A 21,517-nucleotide genomic window follows, 5' to 3' on the forward strand; every position below is an offset into this window, starting at 1 on the left:
GTGGCCGGGACCGGGGGGGCGCACTTAGGTACACTCCCGGCCACCTTGTATCTGCTCTGCAGCAGTGGTCGTAACCCCTTCATACGAGCCGTGTATAATGTGATGGAAAAATGAATCCAGCCAGCAAAGGAGGCAATATGGACAATCGCAATACATTAGTAAGTGCCTTGTATTAACTTTCTCTACATGAGAAGTGAGACAACCCCTTTAATGACCAGGCACTTGTTTCGGTGATTTAGCACAAGTCGTGGTTTAACATTTTTTGCTCCCTGCCTTCCTAGAGCCATAACTTTTTATTTTTCTGTTCACATAGCCATATGAGGGCTTGTTTTTTGCACTTTCTAATGCCACCATTTAATATTGCATATGATATAATGAGAAGTGGGAAACATCACAAATGGGGTGGAATTGAAAAACGTTTTACAACAGCCACTATGCGGTAAAACTGACTTGTGCTCTTCAATTTCCAGCTCAGTACGAATACGGCAATAGCTCATATGTATAGTTTTGATTGCGTTTTAATGCTGGGGGTAAAAACTGGAAATATATATACCTTTTTTTTTTTTTTTTTTTATCAAAATATTCTGACCCCCATAACTTTTTGATTGTTATGAATATGGAGACTTGTGGTGGCTCACTATATCGCGGTTCAGTGCTGCCATCTAGTGGCCTGAACTGGGATATACTAATAATGAGCCTGGAAGCCTAGTACAGGCTCTGGCTCGTTATAAAAACAGGGCACTTTCCCCGATCTCTGCTGGGGGGAAATGTACCTCAATCGTAAGCAAGCTTCCAGGTTTTGGCCTTCTCAAATGTGACCACAGCATCTAGGGGGTTAAATCTTCGATGTCAGCATTACCCCCAATCGCAGACCATAGCTGCGGGTACTTACTGAATGAAACGGCAGGCACCTAGCAGCTATAGTGCTCGCTCCACTCCGGAGCGGTTGCCATCTTTGTATGGCGGATGTCTGGAAGGGGTTAAACGAGTTTTCCCATCTCAGACAGTGAGGGGCGTATTGCTAGGATATGCCCCCATTGTCTGATAGGTGCGGGTCCCGCAACTACAATGAGAACAGGGCGGGGAAATGAACTGAGGGCGCACTGCGCATGCGCAGTTGCCCTCCATTCATTCTGCCCCATAGAAATGAATGGGAGCAGTGGTCACGCATGCGCGGTGCGCTTCCGTTCACTTAAGTGGGAGAGGCGGGCAGCTGCGCCTTGTGGTGGAGCCACAGCTCTCCCTGCTCAGTTCTAGTTGTAGGTGCGGGTTAGGGCTGAAACGATTACTCGATTAAATCGAGTAATTAGACACAAAAAAATCCTCGATGCAAATTTTTAGCATCGAAGATTCGTTTGTGTCATGTGACCACGGAGCGGGAGTGAAGCGCTTGCTATTACTCACCGCTCCGTGGTCTCCCGCTGGCCTGCAATACTCACCTTTCCAGCAGGCGGCCTCCGGACACTCCACAGTACGTCCATGGTCCTGCGCTGCTCTGACCTCCTGACGTACGCACGCCGTGACCTGACGCACTGTGTGACGTCAGGAGCAGAGCAGCGCAGGGCGATGGAGTGTCGGCAGCGCCCCTGCTGGAAAGGTAAGTTGGTGAAACAGAGGGGGTGGGGCGCAACTAAGGCCAGGCACCTGGAGTGCACAGCGTCATAGAAACCAGTGACGCTGTGCAATTCGGGTGTCAGGAGGAGCGTGGGGGCACTGTGTGGGGGCAGAGCTGGGGGCACTGTGTGGGGAGAGCTGATGGCACTGGGGGATAGTGGAACTGATGCACTTGGGCTGATCGCACAGTGGGGAACAAAGGGTGTTGGGGACTGATGGCAGGGGGTCTGATGAGTTTTTTTAAAGGAAAACAGTCTATTATTTTTTTCTTATTAGATTACTCGATTAATCGTAAAAAATAATCAATAGAATACTCGATTACTATAATAATCGTTTACTGCAGCCCTAGTGCGGGTCCTAGCTGTGGGACCCGCACCTATCGGACAATGGGCGAATATCCTAGCGATATGCCCCCATTGTCTGAGATGGGAATACCCCTTTAAGGAATGTTTGTTTTTTTATTTTGGGAAAACTGCATAAAAAAATATTTTTTTTTGTTTTGTATTATTTTACTTATTTTAGAATTTTTCGTGCATTACATGTCCTTCAAGAGGTCATTATAAAAACCTCTGGAGGTTACTGACACTTGCCTCCGCACTGCAAAAAAAATAGAACATGTTCTTATTTTTTTGCGGTGCGGACAGTTCACTGAACCATTCAAGTTGAATAAGTCTTGATCCGTCCCGGCCACCGCACGGAATGGCCACACAACAGCCGTGTGCATGAGGCCCGAAACTAGGGCATCCAAAAAAGAACCAATTACAGGGAAAAAACTGTCGTATGGGGGCATTGTACACAGGCAGAGCTGATCAGGGTCTACTAAGAGCCTTCTGCTCTGCCCCCGAGACGGCCTAGTGCTAAGCACAGAAGACAGCCATGGACTCGACCTGCCGGAGTCTGAATCCAGTGCCCAGTGGTGCTGCGCTCAGAAACACAGCTGATTGTACATGCAGAGAATCTGCCGTGTTTCTGTCCAGGAGGACTCGGGCTGCGTGCATCCCATGGGCCGAAGGTTGCGCACCCCTGATTTAGAACATCAGCCCTGATACTGTCTTGGTTCTCACATTCTTTTCTCCTTCTCCCTATAGTAATTGTCTGTTCCGTGCTCTGGGGGATCAGCTAGAAGGACATTCCCGGAATCACCTGAAGCATCGGCAGGAGACCGTGGACTACATGGTGAAGCACCGCAACGATTTTGAGCCCTTTGTAGAGGATGACATTCCGTTTGACAGACATGGTAGGAGCCTCGTCCATAGAAAGAATAGAGGGCAGCACTTGTGGTTGAGAAAGGCTGTCGCCATGTATGTGCCTTGGAGTGCCATCCACTGTTTCATTTCTCTCTTGACATTATTGCTCCACCTCTTCCTATTCATCTTCTTTGTTACGCAGATTCCGCCTCTTTGCCTTTTTTTTTTTTTTTTTTTAATTGCTCCACCTCCTACTTTGTCTTCATTATAGTTGCCCTGTCTCCCCTTTGTCTTTTTTGTTTCCCGGCCTCCTTCTTGTCATCTTTTCTTGTCTTCTGTCTTGTTGCCTCCTTCTCCTCGTCTGTTTTTCTCATCTTCTTTCTCTTTGCATCCTTTTCATTTCCTTTCTCATTGCACTGCCTCCTCGTCTTCTTTCTCATTGTACCTCTTCCTCCTCATCATCATCGTTTTCTCGTTGACCCGCCTCCTCGCTCCCCCCGTCGTCTTTCTCGTTGACCCGCCTCCTCGCTCCCCCCGTCGTCTTTCTCGTTGACCCGCCTCCTCGCTCCCCCCGTCTTTCTCGTTGACCCGCCTCCTCGCTCCCCCCGTCGTCTTTCTCGTTGACCCGCCTCCTCGCTCCCCCCGTCGTCTTTCTCGTTGACCCGCCTCCTCGCTCCCCCCGTCGTCTTTCTCGTTGACCCGCCTCCTCGCTCCTACCCGTCGTCTTTCTCGTTGACCCGCCTCCTCGCTCCCCCCGTCGTCTTTCTCGTTGACCCGCCTCCTCGCTCCCCCGTCGTCTTTCTCGTTGACCCGCCTCCTCGCTCCCCCGTAGTCTTTCTCGCTGACCCGCCTCCTCGCTCCCCCCGTCGTCTTTCTCGTTGACCCGCCTCCTCGCTCCCCCGTCGTCTTTCTCGCTGACCCGCCTCCTCGCTCCCCCCGTCGTCTTTCTCGCTGACCTGCCTCCTCGCTCCCCCCGTCGTCTTTCTCGTTGACCTGTCTCCTCCTCATTGTTAGTTGCTCTGGCAATAAAATCTTGTTTCTGTTCCTCTAGTTGAGAACCTGGCACAACCAGGAACCTTTGCCGGTAACGATGCGATCGTGTCATTTGCGCGCAACAACCAAGTGGATGTAGTGATTCACCAGCTGAACAATCCTCTGTGGCAGGTAATAAATCTCTACTCTGCTCAGAATAGAATATACGGTCTATCCAGGAGCGTTGCTAATAATACACGAATAACTACAATAACATCTGTTTGTGGACGGCTGGGTGACGACCATTATGGCTATTCCTCAGGGCTTGTGAGTCAACTTTCTTAGAGACCCAACTGCCACATTTACCTCTGCTGGTCGGCAGATTTGCCATTCAGGATTCCGGGAAAGCTGTGCGACAGATTCCCTGTAATGATTGTCGTGCTGGATTAAAGGGATATTCCCATCTTGGATATTGATGGCATATGACTAGGATATGTCAGATAGGTGTGGGTCCCACAACTGGGACCTGCTCTAATTTACAGAACAGGACCCCTGAAGTGAAGCAGAGCACACCATGCATAGGCGGCATGTTCTCCAAAAATAGCTGAGCGAGTGCCCCCGGCTGTTTTTGGGAGTCCCATAGGGCTGAATAGAGAGGTGGCTGCGCTTGCATGTTGCACTCTTCATTCACTGCTTTGGAACTCCCAAAAATAGCTGGAGTGGACTCGCTCAGCTATTTTCGGAGCTCCCATAGTGTTGCATGAAGACCATGCTGCTTAGGCATGGTGCACTCGCCTTCACTTCGGGGGCCCATTCTGTAGATTAGAGTGGGTCCTAGAGGTGGGACCCACCTGTCTGACAATGATGGCTTAATCTATGATATGCTATCAATGTTCAAGATGGTCGAACCGCTTTAACAAAAATAGATAACCCATCATCTGTGTGTATTTGGATCTGGAAAAGCGGGGTGACAACCAATATAACTATGTTTACAGCTGACTCAGAGTGGTTGTCACGCAGCTTTACTGCATGGCAAGTGTGTTTGATTTGCTTTTAACAGCTGCAGGAAAGCTGAGTGACAACCCCTATGAGACTTGCAATGGCGGCCATGTTTGTTGTTACCCAGCTTAGTGATCACCTGACAGAACGACTTTTATATATGAAGGTGACGTTACGGCAGAAGCTGCTAATGGCTCCAGGTTAATTGACCAGAGCGGTTTCTGTCTCCCGTTTGGCGCACTACACAACTCTTTGCCCTCTTGGCTTTGAATGTTCTGCCAAAGCAAGCAAACAAACGCAGGGATTACAGGGGAAGTGCCAAGTGCACAGCGCTGAGGGTTCTCCTCTCCACACAGATCCGAGGCTCCGACAAGGCCAATGCCCGAGAGCTGCACATTGCCTACCGCTATGGAGAACACTACGACAGCGTCCGCTCCATCCACGACAACACGGAGGCTCCGGCCCATCTGCAGACAGAGGTGACCGGCCCAAGGAGAACAATGTATCATCAGAGACAGTAACAAATAACATTGTATGAAGTGTATCCAAATCTCATCCCAAATGTTACCCCTCCCCTCAAAACGCGCATCATGCCCTTTACCTGCACTGCATCCCCCGCACTTGGTTTATGAATTAAATGCCAGCATGACAGTCAAGACTGACATTTCACAAACAAATCCATATGAGAAAGTTAGAAGCGGTGCAGCTTTATGTGCAGGCTATGTATAATATATTAATATACCTATATACATTTTGTAGGATCGGTCATCGGAACAGGCCCTTTAAATTTTGGGGCATAAACGGCGCACTCGCACCGCTCTTTCCTGATAAAAGGTCACAAGCTGGACTCCATATGACATAGTGTGGCGTTTAAAAAGAGGTTGTGTAATTAGGACAACCCCTTGAAGGATTACAGAAGTTCAAAGTCGGCATTGCTTGACCTACTTGCTCATGGTTTCCGGACACCAACAAATCCTTTTCTCTACACTTCCCAGCTGCTGCACTTTACATTTGTAGACCCTAGAGACCAGATTAATAATCCATGGCAGCAATCTGGGAGCATTCTGCTGTCCTCTGATCCCTGCTTGTGATCTGTGTGCAGATGCTTTCCAAAGACGTCTCCAACCGGACGGGTAAATTGAAGTCTAAGGTATCAGACGAGCAGGCAGAGCAGCAAGGGGACGCGGTGCAGAAAGTCCGGAATGCCACCGGCTGTGCGGTAAGGTTATACAGTATGAGCGCCATGATAGTGAATCAACAATTCCGCCCCCAGGCAGAAAAGAATGGCGCTGAGCCGGCGGTCTTGATAGGGCCTGCGATGCTTGAGGAGGCATGTAACTTATGAAGGCGCAGGTCTCCTCCGACAGTCCATGTGCCAGAACCGTTGTAGATTCCAGTTATAATTAATGCCAGTTTTTGGCATAAATAATAAAGCCCCGCTCTCAGCACACCCCTTTTTCGTACTCCTGGCGAGGGCGATGTAAAATGCCAGTTGCAAGAAAAAAGAAAAAAACGGCTTAATGGTTTTGCGCCCAGAAGTTGGCTCATCAGACGTTGCTAGATTTGGCACCAATGTCAGATAGGTGTGGATCCCACCTCTGGATCCTACACCTGTCTCTAGAATAGGGCCCCCAAAGTGAATGGAGGGTGGTGTGCTCTCGTTCACTTTGGGGCCCCTGTTCTAGAGATGGATGTGGGACCTGCACCTATCTGACATTGGTGGCCTATCCTTGCCATATACTACCAATGTCTGAGAGGAGCCAAAAACAAATAAAGCCAAAGGGTGATTGATGAATTTCCCCCAAAGAATTGTGGCTTTTTATACTGGAAATGGAAGTTGAAAGCAGACACTAGGCGTGTCCTATTTAAATGATACTGGCCCTTTAATTTGTGACCCCCCCCGCTTTCCTGTTCTTTCTTATGTCATACCTCACACTGTTCCTTTGTAGGACGTCCGCCTCATCCTGCAGTGTTTAGAAGCTGAGAACTACGACATCGAGTCAGCGATTCAAGTCGTTCTTCAGATCGAGGAGCTGAAGCATATCGGTGAGTACGCCCCTGCGACAAACCCTAAAGATCAAACATGACTCAAAGAAGGACTGAGGAATAAAAAGTAAAGCCGGTCACAGGCGCTCAGATGATTGGGCAGACTTGTCCAGTGGTAGGTTGTTACAGTGTATCAGTGCAGGTAAAGACTTAGCATGGGCCCCTCCACAAGGGAGACCATAAACTTTTGGGTCCGAGAGCCCCGTGACGTTCCTCTTCATGTCTGTTGTCTTAAGGTGACGGTGATGCCGACTATGCAGAGGGAAGCGACTGCTCGTACTCATCAGCAACCTGGGAGCCAAGTGACTGCGAAGGAGTAGACCCTCAAAAAAGACCCCAGACCCCGCAGCAAGAATCCACTGAGCACAGGAAGCAGAGCCGCCCGCTCAGGCCCAAGGAGGACACACAGGAGCAGAATAAGAAAAACAGCAGCCAGAAGGTAAAGGGGTTTTCCGCCTATATACTGTACAATAGGCCGGTACTCTGCAGGACTGCATGGAAGAAGTCAGAGTCTGAGCCTTTGCATTTGTACATGTCGCTGATGTGGATATAGCCCCATTTGTGGCCACTGGTCTCAAAATTGGACGTCAGTTGTTGTGTTTTTTTTTTTTTTTGTTTAGTTTTTTTCATGTGGAAAATCTGCAGGATATTTCTAGAAGAAGTGGAGAGAATAACTTTTTTTTTTAAACTACACGTTGCGGAAAGTTTTTGCAGCCGAATTTGCGCAGAACTCGACCTGTGGTGAGGATTTAAAATCCACAGCTTGTCAATGTAGGTGATTGATAGGGTGAAAACTGCTGTACAATCCACCGCACGCCACAATCCGGCAGCCAAGGCATCTGATCCAGGAAAAGCGCAGCGAAGACACTCGCACAGGGAAAGCTGGAACACACATGTACTTGACATTCTGAGATTGTGGAAAGCTGGATTGATTTCTGAATAACAAACCTGCGGTCCTATATGAGCCAGGAATGTATCCCTGCATGGCTAGTTGAAAGGTTATTCCTGTTACTACAGGATAAGGGCTCATTCAGACGGACGTATGCTGTCCGTAAAAATGCGGATCTGTTTTTTGGTGGATTAGATGCTGTCCCATTCACCTCTATGGGGCCCTTTTTTTTTCTTCCATTGCACGGCTCAGCAAAAATTTAAACATGTCCTATACTTGTCCGTGAAAATCAGGACATGGCCCTATTGAAGTCTATGGATCAGCAAAAAAACGGAATGCAATCAGTTTTTTTGCAGATATGCTGAACCTTCCGCCAAAAAACGGATCTGCATTTTTGCGGACAGCATACGGCCGTCTGATTGATCCCTAACCCGATTAGTGGGGGTCCAACTGCTGGGACCCTCATCAATCCCCAGAACAGGGGTCCCGTTCCTCCTTTTATAGCTGAACGTCCAGTCTAATTTTTATTTTCAACCCCCGCATGGTGATGATCCCCTTGGGGGGCTGAAATGGTGGTCAGATCTGCTGCCATCCTTACAGTTTTTCCTCAGGGGGCCCATCACTTGGGTTTCTAAGAATCCTGAACAGAAAAGCTCCCCCTAGTCATGCAGGGATACCCGGCCCTGGGGTGACTGCATAACTAGGCAGATTTGATATTCAGAGGTCTGGGAAAGCTGAGTGATACCGCAGAAACTTTATAGAAAATGTAAAATTATAATTTTATTTTAAAGGGGAAGTCTTCTTTTTATGCACCATTATGTTTTGTTTTGCTGGAATTTTCCAGGTCAGCAATAAGCAGAGGAAAGAGCAGCAGCGGCTGGAGAAGAAGAAACGGCAGGAGGAAAGACACCGGCAGAAGGTGCAGGAGCAGCGGAGCAATACCACAGACAATAACCGGCAGGAGGAGGATGCCTCCAGCGTGACCATTGTGAAGACGCTCTCTACTCTCAACATCTGATGCTCTTCCCTCCTGCTTATCATACCAGTTAGTTGCATCCACATCCAAAGAGACCTCTCATCCCCTCCCCCGGCGGTGCCTTGTCTCTGCTCTCCGGGCGATGGGCAGTGTTTGTGGTGCGTGATGGGAGCTGGCACCAAATCCGGTTATCTAGAGCATTGGTTAGACGACGCGAGGAACTACGAGTCCCAGCATGTGGTGCCAGGTGCTGGACTACTCGACTGACTGTAGGGGGAGCCAGGGAGTGAGTGATTCTGTTTTTAAATCTGAGAATTGAAGGATTTCTCCCAGGTTTACTGATCTATGCAAAACCTTCTTAAAGGGACAGTACACCACAGTCTGTCTGCTGTTCAGTAGAATGCAGTGTATTGTTTCCTGTTATCAACCGACCACACGCTGTTGACCTCAGAACATCAGTTTAGTCCACTTACAATGCTGAGTGACTGATGTTATGCTCCAGACACCCCCATATGCATCCCCCATATGCAATTAATATTTTTTTTTCCCCTTAAAATCTGTACTTCATAAATTTATATTCTGGATTTCTTTATTTGAAACACATTTCCTTAAAGACATTCCACCCGCTAACAGACGAGTAATTGAGGAATAAAACGGTTTCATTTGATATTTTTAATGATTCCAGTCATTCAAATTTACTCAATATATTGTATTTTTCTAAGACGCACTTTTTTCTTCCAAAAGTGAGGGGAAAAATGGCGGTGAATTTTACAGTCTGAATGCTAATGACCGCTTCCACTATGCTGGAGGTGAACGCTGCCCTCCCTGTTCTTCTTCCGGGCACTGCTCTGCACCGCGTCCTGAGGGTCTGATGTGAGGCTGGTTGAGCTTGGACATCTGATCTGGGATCTGATGAAAAAATATATTTCCATCCCTCAGGACAGCACAACATGGAGTATGTTCCCCTTTGACCTTCTTGGGACAGAAAGCAGAGAGGTTAAAAGGTCCCTTCCACCTCCACCCACCAGTGTTCTTCCTGTCCCTACGGGGATAGGGAGCAGAGAGAGTCCTGCTCAGAGATGTAGCTTGAAGAAAGATTAGGAATGGCTGAGGCTGGGTTGGGGGTTATGCCTCTCCTCTCAGCCTCTGGTGGTCTAGGCTAGCACCTCTCTGGGAAGGGGTTCCCTAGCTCTTCCCCGGTACCTTAGAGGGCTGGAGCCCCTTCTGTGAAAGAGCTGGTACAGCATGCGTCGCCGCGGTATCGGGGAAGCTGTTGCCGCTTCTCCTGTGGGAGCGCTGGGCTCGGCTGCAGCTCCTACGCTCCTCTAGATGCGCTTCCCGATGTGTGAGCCGGAAGAAGATCTTCTTCCGGCGCACATTATTGCATACTGTAGGCCTTGGTATTCGGAGGCCTTGCATGGGGGACGACTCTTCCTTGGAATGAGTCCCCCAGGAAAAGGAAGCAGGAGCAGTGCGGGGGTGGACCAAATGGGGTAAGTCCACTTACAGGTCCTTCTAAAAAAAATTGCATATTGTGATAAAGTTCATTATTTTCTGTAATGTACTGATAAACATTAGACTTTCATATATTTTAGATTCATTACACACAACTGAAGTAGTTCAAGCCTTTTATTGTTTTAATATTGATGATTTTGGCATACAGCTCATGAAAACCCCAAATTCCTATCTTAAAAAATTAGCATATCATGAAAAGGTTCTCTAAACGAGCCATTAACCTAATCATCTGAATCAACTAATTAACTCTAAACACCTGCAAAAGATTCCTGAGGCTTTTAAAAACTCCCAGCCTGGTTCATTACTCCAAACCGCAATCATGGGTAAGACTGCCGACCTGACTGCTGTCCAGAAGGCCATCATTGACACCCTCAAGCAAGAGGGTGAGACACAGAAAGAAATTTCTGAAGGAATAGGCTGTTCCCAGAGTGCTGTATCAAGGCCCCTCAGTGGGAAGTCTGTGGGAAGGAAAAAGTGTGGCAGAAAACGCTGCACAACAAGAAGAGGTGACCGGACCCTGAGGAAGATTGTGGAGAAGGACCGATTCCAGACCTTGGGGGACCTGCGGAAGCAGTGGACCGAGTCTGGAGTAGAAACATCCAGAGCCACCGTGTACAGGCGTGTGCAGGAAATGGGCTACAGGTGCCGCATTCCCCAGGTCAAGCCACTTTTGAACCAGAAACAGCGGCAAAAGCACCTGACCTGGGCCACAGAGAAGCAGCACTGGACTGTTGCATGTCATTCGGAAATCAAGGTGCCAGAGTCTGGAGGAAGACTGGGGAGAGGGAAATGCCAAAATGCCTGAAGTCCAGTGTCAAGTACCCACAGTCAGTGATGGTCTGGGGTGCCATGTCAGCTGCTGGTGTTGGTCCACTGTGTTTTATCAAGGGCAGGGTCAATGCAGCCGCTATCAGGAGATTTTGGAGCACTTCATGCTTCCATCTGCTGAAAAGCTTTATGGAGATGAAGATGTCATTTTTCAGCACGACCTGGCACCTGCTCACAGTGCCAACACCACTGGTAACTGGTTTACTGACCATGGTATTACTGTGCTCAATTGGCCTGCCAACTCTCCTGACCTGAACCCCATAGAGAATCTGTGGGATATTGGGAAGAGAAAGTTGAGAGACGCAAGACCCAACACTCTGGATGAGCTTAAGGCCGCTATCGAAGCATCCTGGGCCTCCATAACACCTCAGCAGTGCCACAGGCTGATTGCCTCCATGCCACGCCGCATTGAAGCCTCCTGGGCCTCCATAACACCTCAGCAGTGCCACAGGCTGATTGCCTCCATGCCACGCCGCATTGAAGCAGTCATTTCTGCAAAAGGATTCCCGACCAAGTATTGAGTGCAGAACTGAACATAATTATTTGAAGGTTGACTTTTTTTTGTATTAAAAACACTTTTCTCTTTCAGAAGTCAAGGTATTTCGAGTTACTCTTTTTGTATTTCTCAACGTAGAATCGCTTATTCAGCCTGATTTTGTGGTAATTGTCTTCTTTGGTCCACATCGTTGTGGCTCAGGGAGAAATGTTGTTCTCTAAATCCATTTGTATACTATATTATATGTCTCATGTGATTCTGGAAATGGAGATGTCTTTCGCATACAATGTCATGGCGGCTGTTTGTCTGACTTGTTTTTCTATACAATAAAAATAGATTCAACACTAAAAACACTTTTCTTTTATTGGTCGGATGAAATATGCAATTTTTTTGAGATAGGAAATTGGGGTTTTCATGAGCTGTATGCCAAAATCATCAATATTAAAACAATAAAAGGCTTGAACTACTTCAGTTGGTGTGTAATGAATCTAAAATATATGAAAGTCTAATGTTTATCAGTACATTACAGAAAATAATGAACTTTATCACAATATGCTAATTTTTTTTAGAAGGACCTGTATGTATGTTGGCTGAGGTGGTCAGTTGTACATCATGGAGGTCCAGGTATCTGGAAAGCAGGAGGCCGGTACAGATGTAAGTTACACTCCCTGCCCTGTTTGTCCAGCAAGATAGAGCGGACTATAGGAATCTGTCTCTCTCTCTCTTCCCCCTTCGGCTGAGTAAGAGAGAGAGGACGCAGGTCCCACCTGATACACAAAGGAAAACTGGGCAATGTGCGACCTGTCCTAAAAGGCTGCTGGGGGAAGCTTAGATCCGCTGTTCCTTAAGTTCAGCAGGATCGCCCCTCAGTGCACCTAAAGCAGTCAGCAGCTAGAAGGGGGCCTTTTCTCCTCTTCTTACCAACGCTCCGTATGCAAGTGTTGGCAGAAGCTGCATGACATTATTGGCGCTTGCTTTGGCAGCACATACTCCCAATTGGTAAGTAAACTATTTGTCAGGTAAGTAAACCAGGCTTGTGTTTAACCAGCTGGATTACCTCACCAGTTCTAATTACCTTTTTGAGAATCTGTGTGCGGATCTGAATGTGATCTCGGCGATAATAGAATCACCTGTTTTTTGTTTTAATGAGGACTGAACTGGATTTAAAATTTCAGGCTGCATTCAATTGACAAGGTCGCCGTCTTAAATCTTTCAGGTTTAGCAACCTGGCTTAATTATGTCTGACTTGTTCCCTTATCTAGGAGAAATATATACTAGCCTGACGTGCCGCCTTTTGGCCTTGGTGCCTGGAGTGCCGCCTCAGAGCTTCTGTGCCTAGCTTGTTGTTTCTGTGCCTCGGTGCCTGGCCTGCCGCCGCTTGCCTCGGTGCCTGGCCTGCCGCCGCTTGCCTCCTACTGGCGCCCTGACACATAAAAGTAACTAGGTAGGTGGCAGGAGTTAAGTTAAAGTTATAGGGGTCCTAAACTCAGGGCAACAGAAAGATTAGAGAAAGCCTTGGGGAGATGATAGGTAGTTGAATCTATGCACTCTATAATTTGGGGAGTGGAGTCGCCTACAGTGCCTATTCACCATCTACAGTTTAGCGCAAAGCTGTATTAGGAGCCACATTCCTCCATGGACAATATTAATAGAAATGGGATTTATTCAAGGAGTACAAGACACATATTTGTACCGGCCATGTGATTGATAGGGTATAGTATACTCTACACCTGGAGATAGTATAGAGTCAGCCTGAAGTTTTAAGGAACAACTTATGCCCAACTAAACTTTCTCTGTTATTCTATCTAATTGCACCTAAGGGTGCTGATGTCAAGAACATTAGGGACCCTGCCTTTATTGTACCTAATACCCATAACCTCAAGGGCACCTCCATCGGCCTCCAGGAAGGAGACTCCCCTCACTGCAGGCCAACCCAGGGAGCTACAAAACGGCAATGGAGACTGTGCATTCCTCTGTCCACATTCACATTACAGCCGCGCTCACACAGATAAGCTGCGGCTATGTACGCTGCACGGGTCCTGTAACCTTTCGCCTCTCCTCAGTCCCTGTGTCTCCGGGCTAGGGCCAAGTAAAGAGCTTGTGAAACCCTTAAAGGGAACCTGTCACCGGGATTTTGTGTATAGAGCTGAGGACGTGGGTTGCTAGATGGCCGCTAGCACATCCGCAATACCCAGTCCCCATAGCTCTGTGTGCTTTTATTGTGTAAAAAAAAAAACTGATTTGATATATATATGCAAATTAACCTGAGATGAGTCCTGTCCCTGACTCATCTCAGGTTAATTTGCATATGTATCAAATCTGGTTTTTTTTTACACAATAAAAGCACACAGAGCTATGGGGACTGTATTGCGGATGTGCTAGCGGCCATCTAGCAACCCACGTCCTCACCTCTATACACAAAATCCCGGTGACAGGTTCCCTTTAAGACTGCCTCTGACCCTGAAGCTATGCGGGCAGGTGGGTTCTCGGTTGGTCTGGTTTCATTGGGAGGGTTCTTTCTTCTCCTTGAGTTCATACCAACACCTCCTGGTTCGGGATCCCAAGCTTGTCCTGGACCGGTAGGAAATTAATGGTACAGTTTCTGAAATATCTGAGATATGCCCCCCCCCCCCCCCCCCATTGGCAATCTGCACTTTTATTCTGACAAAAGGGTTAGGTTAAGAAATTGGCATGGGGCGGGGGGGGGGGGGGGGGGGTGCATTTCGGTTTTTGCTTCAGGCAACAGCAGAAAAAGTTAGGTGCACCCCTGGTCGTAGTTGCAAAAAATCACATTGTGACACCTTTGACAAAAATTACATAAAATGTTGAGAGACCTTGCCACGTGATATGTCGTGTGATACTGTGCTCGGCTGGGGCTACACGGCGACGTGTGTCCCATGACATTTTTTATAATGATAGTCAACGGTGTTGCCCTGTGACACGACAGTCGCAAAAAATGTCATCCATGTTGGATTTTTGTGTGACTGTGATGTCACAGTTGCAGTGCGACACAATTGACTATCATTACAATAAATGTTGCACAACAGAAGTTGCAGTGTCGTTGTACCCTTTTTGTCGTCTGACACATGTTGCCATGTAGCCCTAGCCTAAGCTTATCATGTGTGATACTGCCTGCAGAGCTGCTGTATCCAAGCCTATCTTGTGTGATACTGTCTGCTGAGCTGCTGTATCTAAGCTCATCATGTGTGAAACCATCTCCTGAGCTCGTGTATCTAAGCTTATTATATCTGCTACTATCTACTAGCCAGTGTATTTAAGCCTTGCTTGTATGATATACTCTGCTCAGCCGCTCTATCTAATCCTATCATGTTGTTTTTTCTGGCCGGTGCATCTCAGCCAGTCATGTGTGATACAACCTGCTGCACCATGTATCTCGCCCTGTCATGTGTGATACCGCCTGCTGCACCATGTATCTCGCCCTGTCATGTGTGATACCGCCTGCTGCACCATGTATCTCGCTCTGTCATGTGTGATACCGTCTGCTGCACCATGTATCTCGCCCTGTCATGTGTGATACTGTCTGCTGAGCCATGTATCTCACCCTGTCATGTGTGATACCGTCTGCTGAGCCATGTATCTCACCCTGTCATGTGTGATACCGTCTGCTGAGCCATGTATCTCGCCCTGTCATGTGTGATACCGTCTGCTGAGCCACGTACCTCACCCTGTCATGTGTGATACCGTCTGCTGAGCCACGTACCTCACCCTGTCATGTGTGATACCGTCTGCTGAGCCATGTATCTCGCCCTGTCATGTGTGATACCGTCTGCTGAGCCATGTATCTCGCCCTGTCATGTGTGATACCGTCTGCTGAGCCATGTATCTCGCCCTGTCATGTGTGATACCGTCTGCTGAGCCATGTATCTCACCCTGTCATGTGTGATACCGTCTGCTGAGCCATGTATCTCGCCCTGTCATGTGTGATACCGTCTGCTGAGCCATGTATCTCGCCCTGTCATGTGTGATACCGTCTGCTGAGCCACGTACCTCACCCTGTCATGTGTGATACCGTCTGCTGAGCCACGTACCTCACCCTGTCATGTGTGATACCGTCTGCTGAGCCATGTATCTCGCCCTGTCATGTGTGATACCGTCTGCTGAGCCATGTATCTCGCCCTGTCATGTGTGATACCGTCTGCTGAGCCATGTATCTCACCCTGTCATGTGTGATACCGTCTGCTGAGCCATGTATCTCACCCTGTCATGTGTGATACCGTCTGCTGAGCCACGTATCTCGCCCTGTCATGTGTGATACCGTCTGCTGAGCCACGTACCTCACCCTGTCATGTGTGATACCGTCTGCTGAGCCACGTACCTCACCCTGTCATGTGTGATACCGTCTGCTGAGCCACGTACCTCACCCTGTCATGTGTGATACCGTCTGCTGAGCCATGTATCTCGCCCTGTCATGTGTGATACCGTCTGCTGAGCCATGTATCTCGCCCTGTCGTGTGTGATACCGTCTGCTGAGCCATGTATCTCGCCCTGTCGTGTGTGATACCGTCTGCTGAGCCATGTATCTCGCCCTGTCGTGTGTGATACCGTCTGCTGAGCTGTACCATATTAGATCATACATATTGACCAGGATGCGGGTATCACTATATAGCTTCCTCTTTACTCCCTGAGATTAATTTCCTCCTGATTTGCCTTCTAAAGTAAACAACCCCTGTGTGATCTGCCGCCACCTGCGGCTGCGCTGTGAAGACTCCAGGATGTGGAAAATATTCACAAAGTCAACACTGGGGTTTACTTGGTAACTTGATAACAACGTGGCCAACAGCAGCAGCCGCCTGTACAGATCCTCCCATCATATACCATATGTTACACAGAGGGAAGGCTGCAGCCGCCGTCTCTGTGCTCAGTACCTTTCAGTTGTCAGACATCACCAGGCATCCTGTATGAGATATAAAGGCTCATATAGACACCGCTGTACTCTGTATGGCCTGTAGGTCACCGCTATGGCCCAGGGCGCTGTCTGGCAACCCAGCTCCTATGCTCCTTTTCCTAAACTTTCAGTTTCTGGTAGAATAAGATGATGAATGACTAAAGCCGGAGAATACAAGGTGTGATATGTCGCTGACAACTCTCATCGGCGATGAAACTCACCGGTCAATCTCGTCTACTGGCCAACCCCACCCTCCGAGCCCACAATAGCATCCGTAGAAGGCGTAGGACTGCAGAGGAGGCCTATCGGTCAAGTATTCCACCATCTGTCCAAACTCTAGGATACCGGCTTCTGTTCCCACCATCATCACGACTAGACATGAGAGAGAGAGAGATAGCGGGGTCAGACCCAGACAACAAAGGCCTAGAGAGCTGGCTGACAACCACTTTTAGAGCAGTAACAGAGGCCATATTGTTTGTCAACTAACTTTCCCAGATTTCTGAATAGCATATTCAAGCCGTTCGCCCTCATACTGTGAAGGAGATCACTGCATGTAAACACAGCAGTCTCCTTCACTGTACGAGCAGCCGACTGTTGGGAAGGAACGTGTAATCGTCCCATGTAACTCCATCTATAGATTTAGGAATCGTGTGTCGGCTGCAACTCCTTGGCCAAAAGCGGCTTCCCTGACCCAAAATGACTATCCTAGTTATTGACGATACAGCCAGTCTTTAACTGATCGAGCGGCTATTGCAGTGTACTTACATGATGATGTCATGATGCAATAGCACCGCGATCAGATACAAATGGACTGTATCATCAATAACTATGCTGCAGTGAGGTCAGGGAAGCTGTGGTCGGCACACGGCTTATTTCTTGGGCCAATCCTGGTCGTGTGCATGAGCCTACCTGGCACTTTGTTATCATATTGCCAGGATATGGCCCCAAAGTCTGATGGGTACGGGTCCCACCTCTGGGGCTCGCACTTATCTTTAAATGGGGCCCCTAAAGTGAATGAGCGCACACTGCGCAAGCGTGGCCACTCTCCATTCACTTTTATGGGAGTGCCAAATATAGCTGAGCATCGGTTTGGCTATTTCCGGAACTCCCATATAGGTGAATGAAGAGGTGGCCGCGCTTGCCCAGTGTGCTCTCTGTTTACGTTAGTTCTGGAAATTTAGGAATTCCCATAGAAGCGAATGGAGGGCATCCTGGCGATATGCCACCAAAGTGGGAGATGGGCCAGTCCCTTTAATTGGAGTATGATTATGTCAAGGTGAAATACTACGACCAAAGGACCAGAAAACGGAAGGACAAAATGACAAGTCTCTGGGGATCATAATATGTGAAGGTGATAAGGATCATGTGGAGATTGATGTAGATAATGTACATAAGGGCTCATAGAACATGTTCTATTGTTTTGCGGTGCGGAAGTACGGAGAGATTCCATGCCTCCGTTCCGCACCTCACCTTCTGGATTGTAGACCCATTCATGTGAATAGGTCTGCATCCGTGATGCGATGCAAAAACGTCCGTGGCCCGTATATCGTTATCTTACTGTTTCCATAGACTCATAGCTGTGGTTCCCCTGATCAAAACATTGTTTTTCTTTTGTTGATCTGAAGCTCCATTCCCGAGTTATGATACTTTGTCTTAATTAGTGTTGAGCGAATAGAAGTAAAATGAATTGACTTCAATCCAAATTTCAGGAAAAATTTAATTCGTCACAAAGCCGAATTTCCTCGCACTTCATGGTAACAAATACATATTTTCTGATGTGGCAATAAAAAACTAAAAAATACGTACTCACCTCATCCATTTGCTCATGGAGAGGCCGTTGCAGCCATCTTCATTAAAGAAAACGCTCCAAATCAGTAATGACATCATCGCCTCCCCCCAGAGTGAGGAGATAGTGACATCATCACATCAACGCGCGTGAGATTATGAGCGTTTTATTCAATCAAGATGGCCACAACGGCCTCTGCACGAGCAAGTAGATTACATGAGTATGTATTGTTTTTTTTTTATTAACCCCTAAAGGCTTTAATGTGACTGTCAGATGCCGCAATCAGTGTTGAATGAGGCATCTAAGGGGTTCAAAGACTGGGGGGGGGGGGGCAGCGTGAGCGCAATGAGGGTGTCACCATTGCTCTGATTAAAACCGTTGCTCTTGTTGCACCCAAGCTCCACTTATTTCTGGGGCCAGCCCCTCTGTGGCTGCTTTTAATGACAGGGACAGACAGTGGCAGAGCAACGAAAGAGGGGCTGACTACAAAACGGAGTGGAGCTTGGGTGCAACAAGAGCAACTAAGGTGAACCACAGAGACGTGTCTATGCAAACAGTAAGATAAGGAAGTTTCTGGTGACAGATTTATTTTAAATGTGAACAACAGAACATTCTAAATAAAGTTTCCTTTACCATGGATACACACTAGGGTTGCCAGACGTCCAGTTTTCATACTTCTGGTCCCTTGTCCGGCGCAAGGCCAGGACAGAGGGACAGAAGTCCTCCTTTTTTGTGGTTAAGCTGACAGCCGGTGGCCTCCGGCTCAGACATGGTCACTTTAAGTATTCCTGACAGGAGGCAGGGCCTGGCAGCGAGTACAGATCACAGTACGCTGTATTGTGATGTCATCAGCACTGCAGCTGCTGCACGCAGCACCAGCCAATTCTGTTTTTTTACAGGCGGGAACAGAGGAGCGCGGGACGTGGAGAGACCGCGGGTGCCGCCACTGCCACACTGCCCACTTGCCCAGTCTCTATCTACAAAGTCTGTACAGACTACAGTACAGTGTACACACACTCAGACACTCACCCGGCTGCTGAAACCACCCTTGCTAGCCAGCCAGGTCCAGGCACTCAGCCAGCCTCCCTGGACTCAGCCTGCCGCCAGCCCACACTAAGCCCAGCCTGCCGCCAGCCCACACTGAGCCCAGCCTCCCTCCAGCCCACAACCCAGCCTGCCGCCGGCCCACACTGAGCCCAACCTGCCGCCGGCCCACACTGAGCCCAACCTGCCGCCGGCCCACACTGAGCCCAACCTGCCGCCGGCCCACACTGAGCCCAACCTGCCTGGTACCAGAAGATGTATAACTTATACCAGCTGTACATATATAATTATATACAGGAGATACCCAGGTTATACCAGCATGCTCCATATCACTATATACAAGAAGATGTATAACTTACACCAGCTGTACATATATAATTATATACAGGAGATACCCAGGTTATACCAGCATGCTCCATATCACTATATACAAGAAGATGTATAACTTACACCAGCTGTACATATATAATTATATACAGGAGATGCCCAGGTTATACCAGCATTGTCCATATCACTATATACAGAATATGTATAACTTATACCAGCTGTACATATATAACTATATACAGGGGATGCCCAGGTTATACCAGCATGGTCCATACCACTATATACAAGAGGATGTATAACTTATACCAGCTGTATATATATAATTATATACAGGAGATGCCCAGGTTATACCAGCATGGCCCATATCACTATATACAGCTGGTATAAGTTATACATCTTCTTGTATATAGTGATATGGAGCATGCTGGTATAACCTGGGCATCCCCTGTATATAATTATATATGTACAGCTGGTATAAGTTATACATCTTCTTGTATATAGTGATATGGACCATGCTGGTATAACCTGGGCATCTCCTGTGTATAATTATATATATGTACAGCTGGTATAAGTTATACATCTTCTTGTATATAGTGATATGGAGCATGCCGGTATAACCTGGGCATCCCCTGTATATAATTATATATGTACAGCTGGTAAAGGTTATACATCTTCTTGTATATAGTGATGTGGAGCATGCTGGTATAACCTGGGCATCTCCTGTATATAATTATATATGTACAGCTGGTATAAGTTACACATCTTCTTGTATATAGTGATATGGAGCATGCCGGTATAACCTGGGCATCTCCTGTATATAATTATATATGTACAGCTGGTATAAGTTATACATCGTCTTGTATATAGTGATATGGACCATGCTGGTATAACCTGGGCATCTCCTGTGTATAATTATATATATGTACAGCTGGTATAAGTTATACATCTTCTTGTATATAGTGATATGGAGCATGCCGGTATAACCTGGGCATCTCCTGTATATAATTATATATGTACAGCTGGTATAAGTTATACATCGTCTTGTATATAGTGATATGGACCATGCTGGTATAACCTGGGCATCTCCTGTATATAATTATATATGTACAGCTGGTATAAGTTATACATCTTCTTGTATATAGTGATATGGACCATGCTGGTATAACCTGGGCATCTCCTGTATATAATTATATATGTACAGCTGGTATAAGTTATACATCTTCTTGTATATAGTGATATGGAGCATGCTGGTATAACCTGGGTATCTCCTGTATATAATTGTATATGTACAGCTGGTATAAGTTATACATCGTCTTGTATATAGTGATATGGAGCATGCTGGTATAACCTGGGCATCTCCTGTATATAATTATATATGTACAGCTGGTATAAGTTATACATCGTCTTGTATATAGTGATATGGAGCATGCTGGTAGAATGTTTACATTCTGTTCACAATAGTATCTGTATAATGTAGTATTGTGCATGCTGTAGTATTGAACTATTGTGCTCCACTGTCCCCGGTATGATGTCCTCCTTTTTGGGGTTCTGCAAGTGGCCACCCTACTACACACGCTAGTTTCATTAATCAAGCCAGGCCCTGTTGCCCATAGTAACCAATCACAGAGCGGTTTCCATTTTTTCAGAGCAGTTTAACAAAATGACAGCTGAACTCTGATTGGTTCCTTAGGGCAATCTGTTCTCTGCAAATAACTTTATTTATAGTGCCATACAAAATGATTGCCGAGGGCATGTATTCTTTTCAATTAACTTTATTAATAGTGCCATACAGAATCCCTCTACCCCACTACCACATGGCTGTACTCACAGGTTCCTAGGAGGGCGAGCAGGGCAGACGCCATACTGCACCAGTCACTGTTGCAACAGATAGAAGGAGGCTGCAGGACAATTTCTGTGAGAATGGGAAATAAA

General features: G+C 47.4%; 2 protein-coding genes across 2 annotated transcripts in view; one reads left to right on the plus strand and one right to left on the minus strand.

The window, feature by feature from the left end:
* OTUD3 (OTU deubiquitinase 3) overlaps window positions 1–9,350 on the plus strand; it is a 12,903-nt gene extending 3,553 nt beyond the window's left edge. The window contains exons 2-8 of the mRNA XM_044282495.1: window positions 2,703–2,851; window positions 3,853–3,965; window positions 5,129–5,251; window positions 5,875–5,991; window positions 6,722–6,818; window positions 7,055–7,257; window positions 8,552–9,350. Of these exons, the coding sequence (XP_044138430.1) occupies window positions 2,703–2,851; window positions 3,853–3,965; window positions 5,129–5,251; window positions 5,875–5,991; window positions 6,722–6,818; window positions 7,055–7,257; window positions 8,552–8,725 (976 nt within the window). The 3' untranslated portion in view covers window positions 8,726–9,350. The remainder of the gene's footprint in view (window positions 1–2,702; window positions 2,852–3,852; window positions 3,966–5,128; window positions 5,252–5,874; window positions 5,992–6,721; window positions 6,819–7,054; window positions 7,258–8,551) is intronic.
* Window positions 9,351–9,453: 103 nt separating this feature from the next.
* LOC122929054 (basic phospholipase A2 PLA-B'-like) lies at window positions 9,454–21,498 on the minus strand. The gene is made up of 3 exons (XM_044282497.1): window positions 21,414–21,498; window positions 16,650–16,800; window positions 9,454–9,592 (listed from the first exon to the last, which is right to left on the minus strand). Exons 1-3 carry the CDS (start codon window positions 21,445–21,447, stop codon window positions 9,466–9,468), a joined length of 312 nt encoding a protein of 103 aa, XP_044138432.1. The 5' UTR covers window positions 21,448–21,498; the 3' UTR covers window positions 9,454–9,465.
* Between the last annotated feature and the right edge of the window lie 19 nt (window positions 21,499–21,517).

The sequence above is a fragment of the Bufo gargarizans genome, chromosome 2, assembly GCF_014858855.1.
Source record: "Bufo gargarizans isolate SCDJY-AF-19 chromosome 2, ASM1485885v1, whole genome shotgun sequence".
NCBI lineage: Eukaryota > Metazoa > Chordata > Amphibia > Anura > Bufonidae > Bufo > Bufo gargarizans.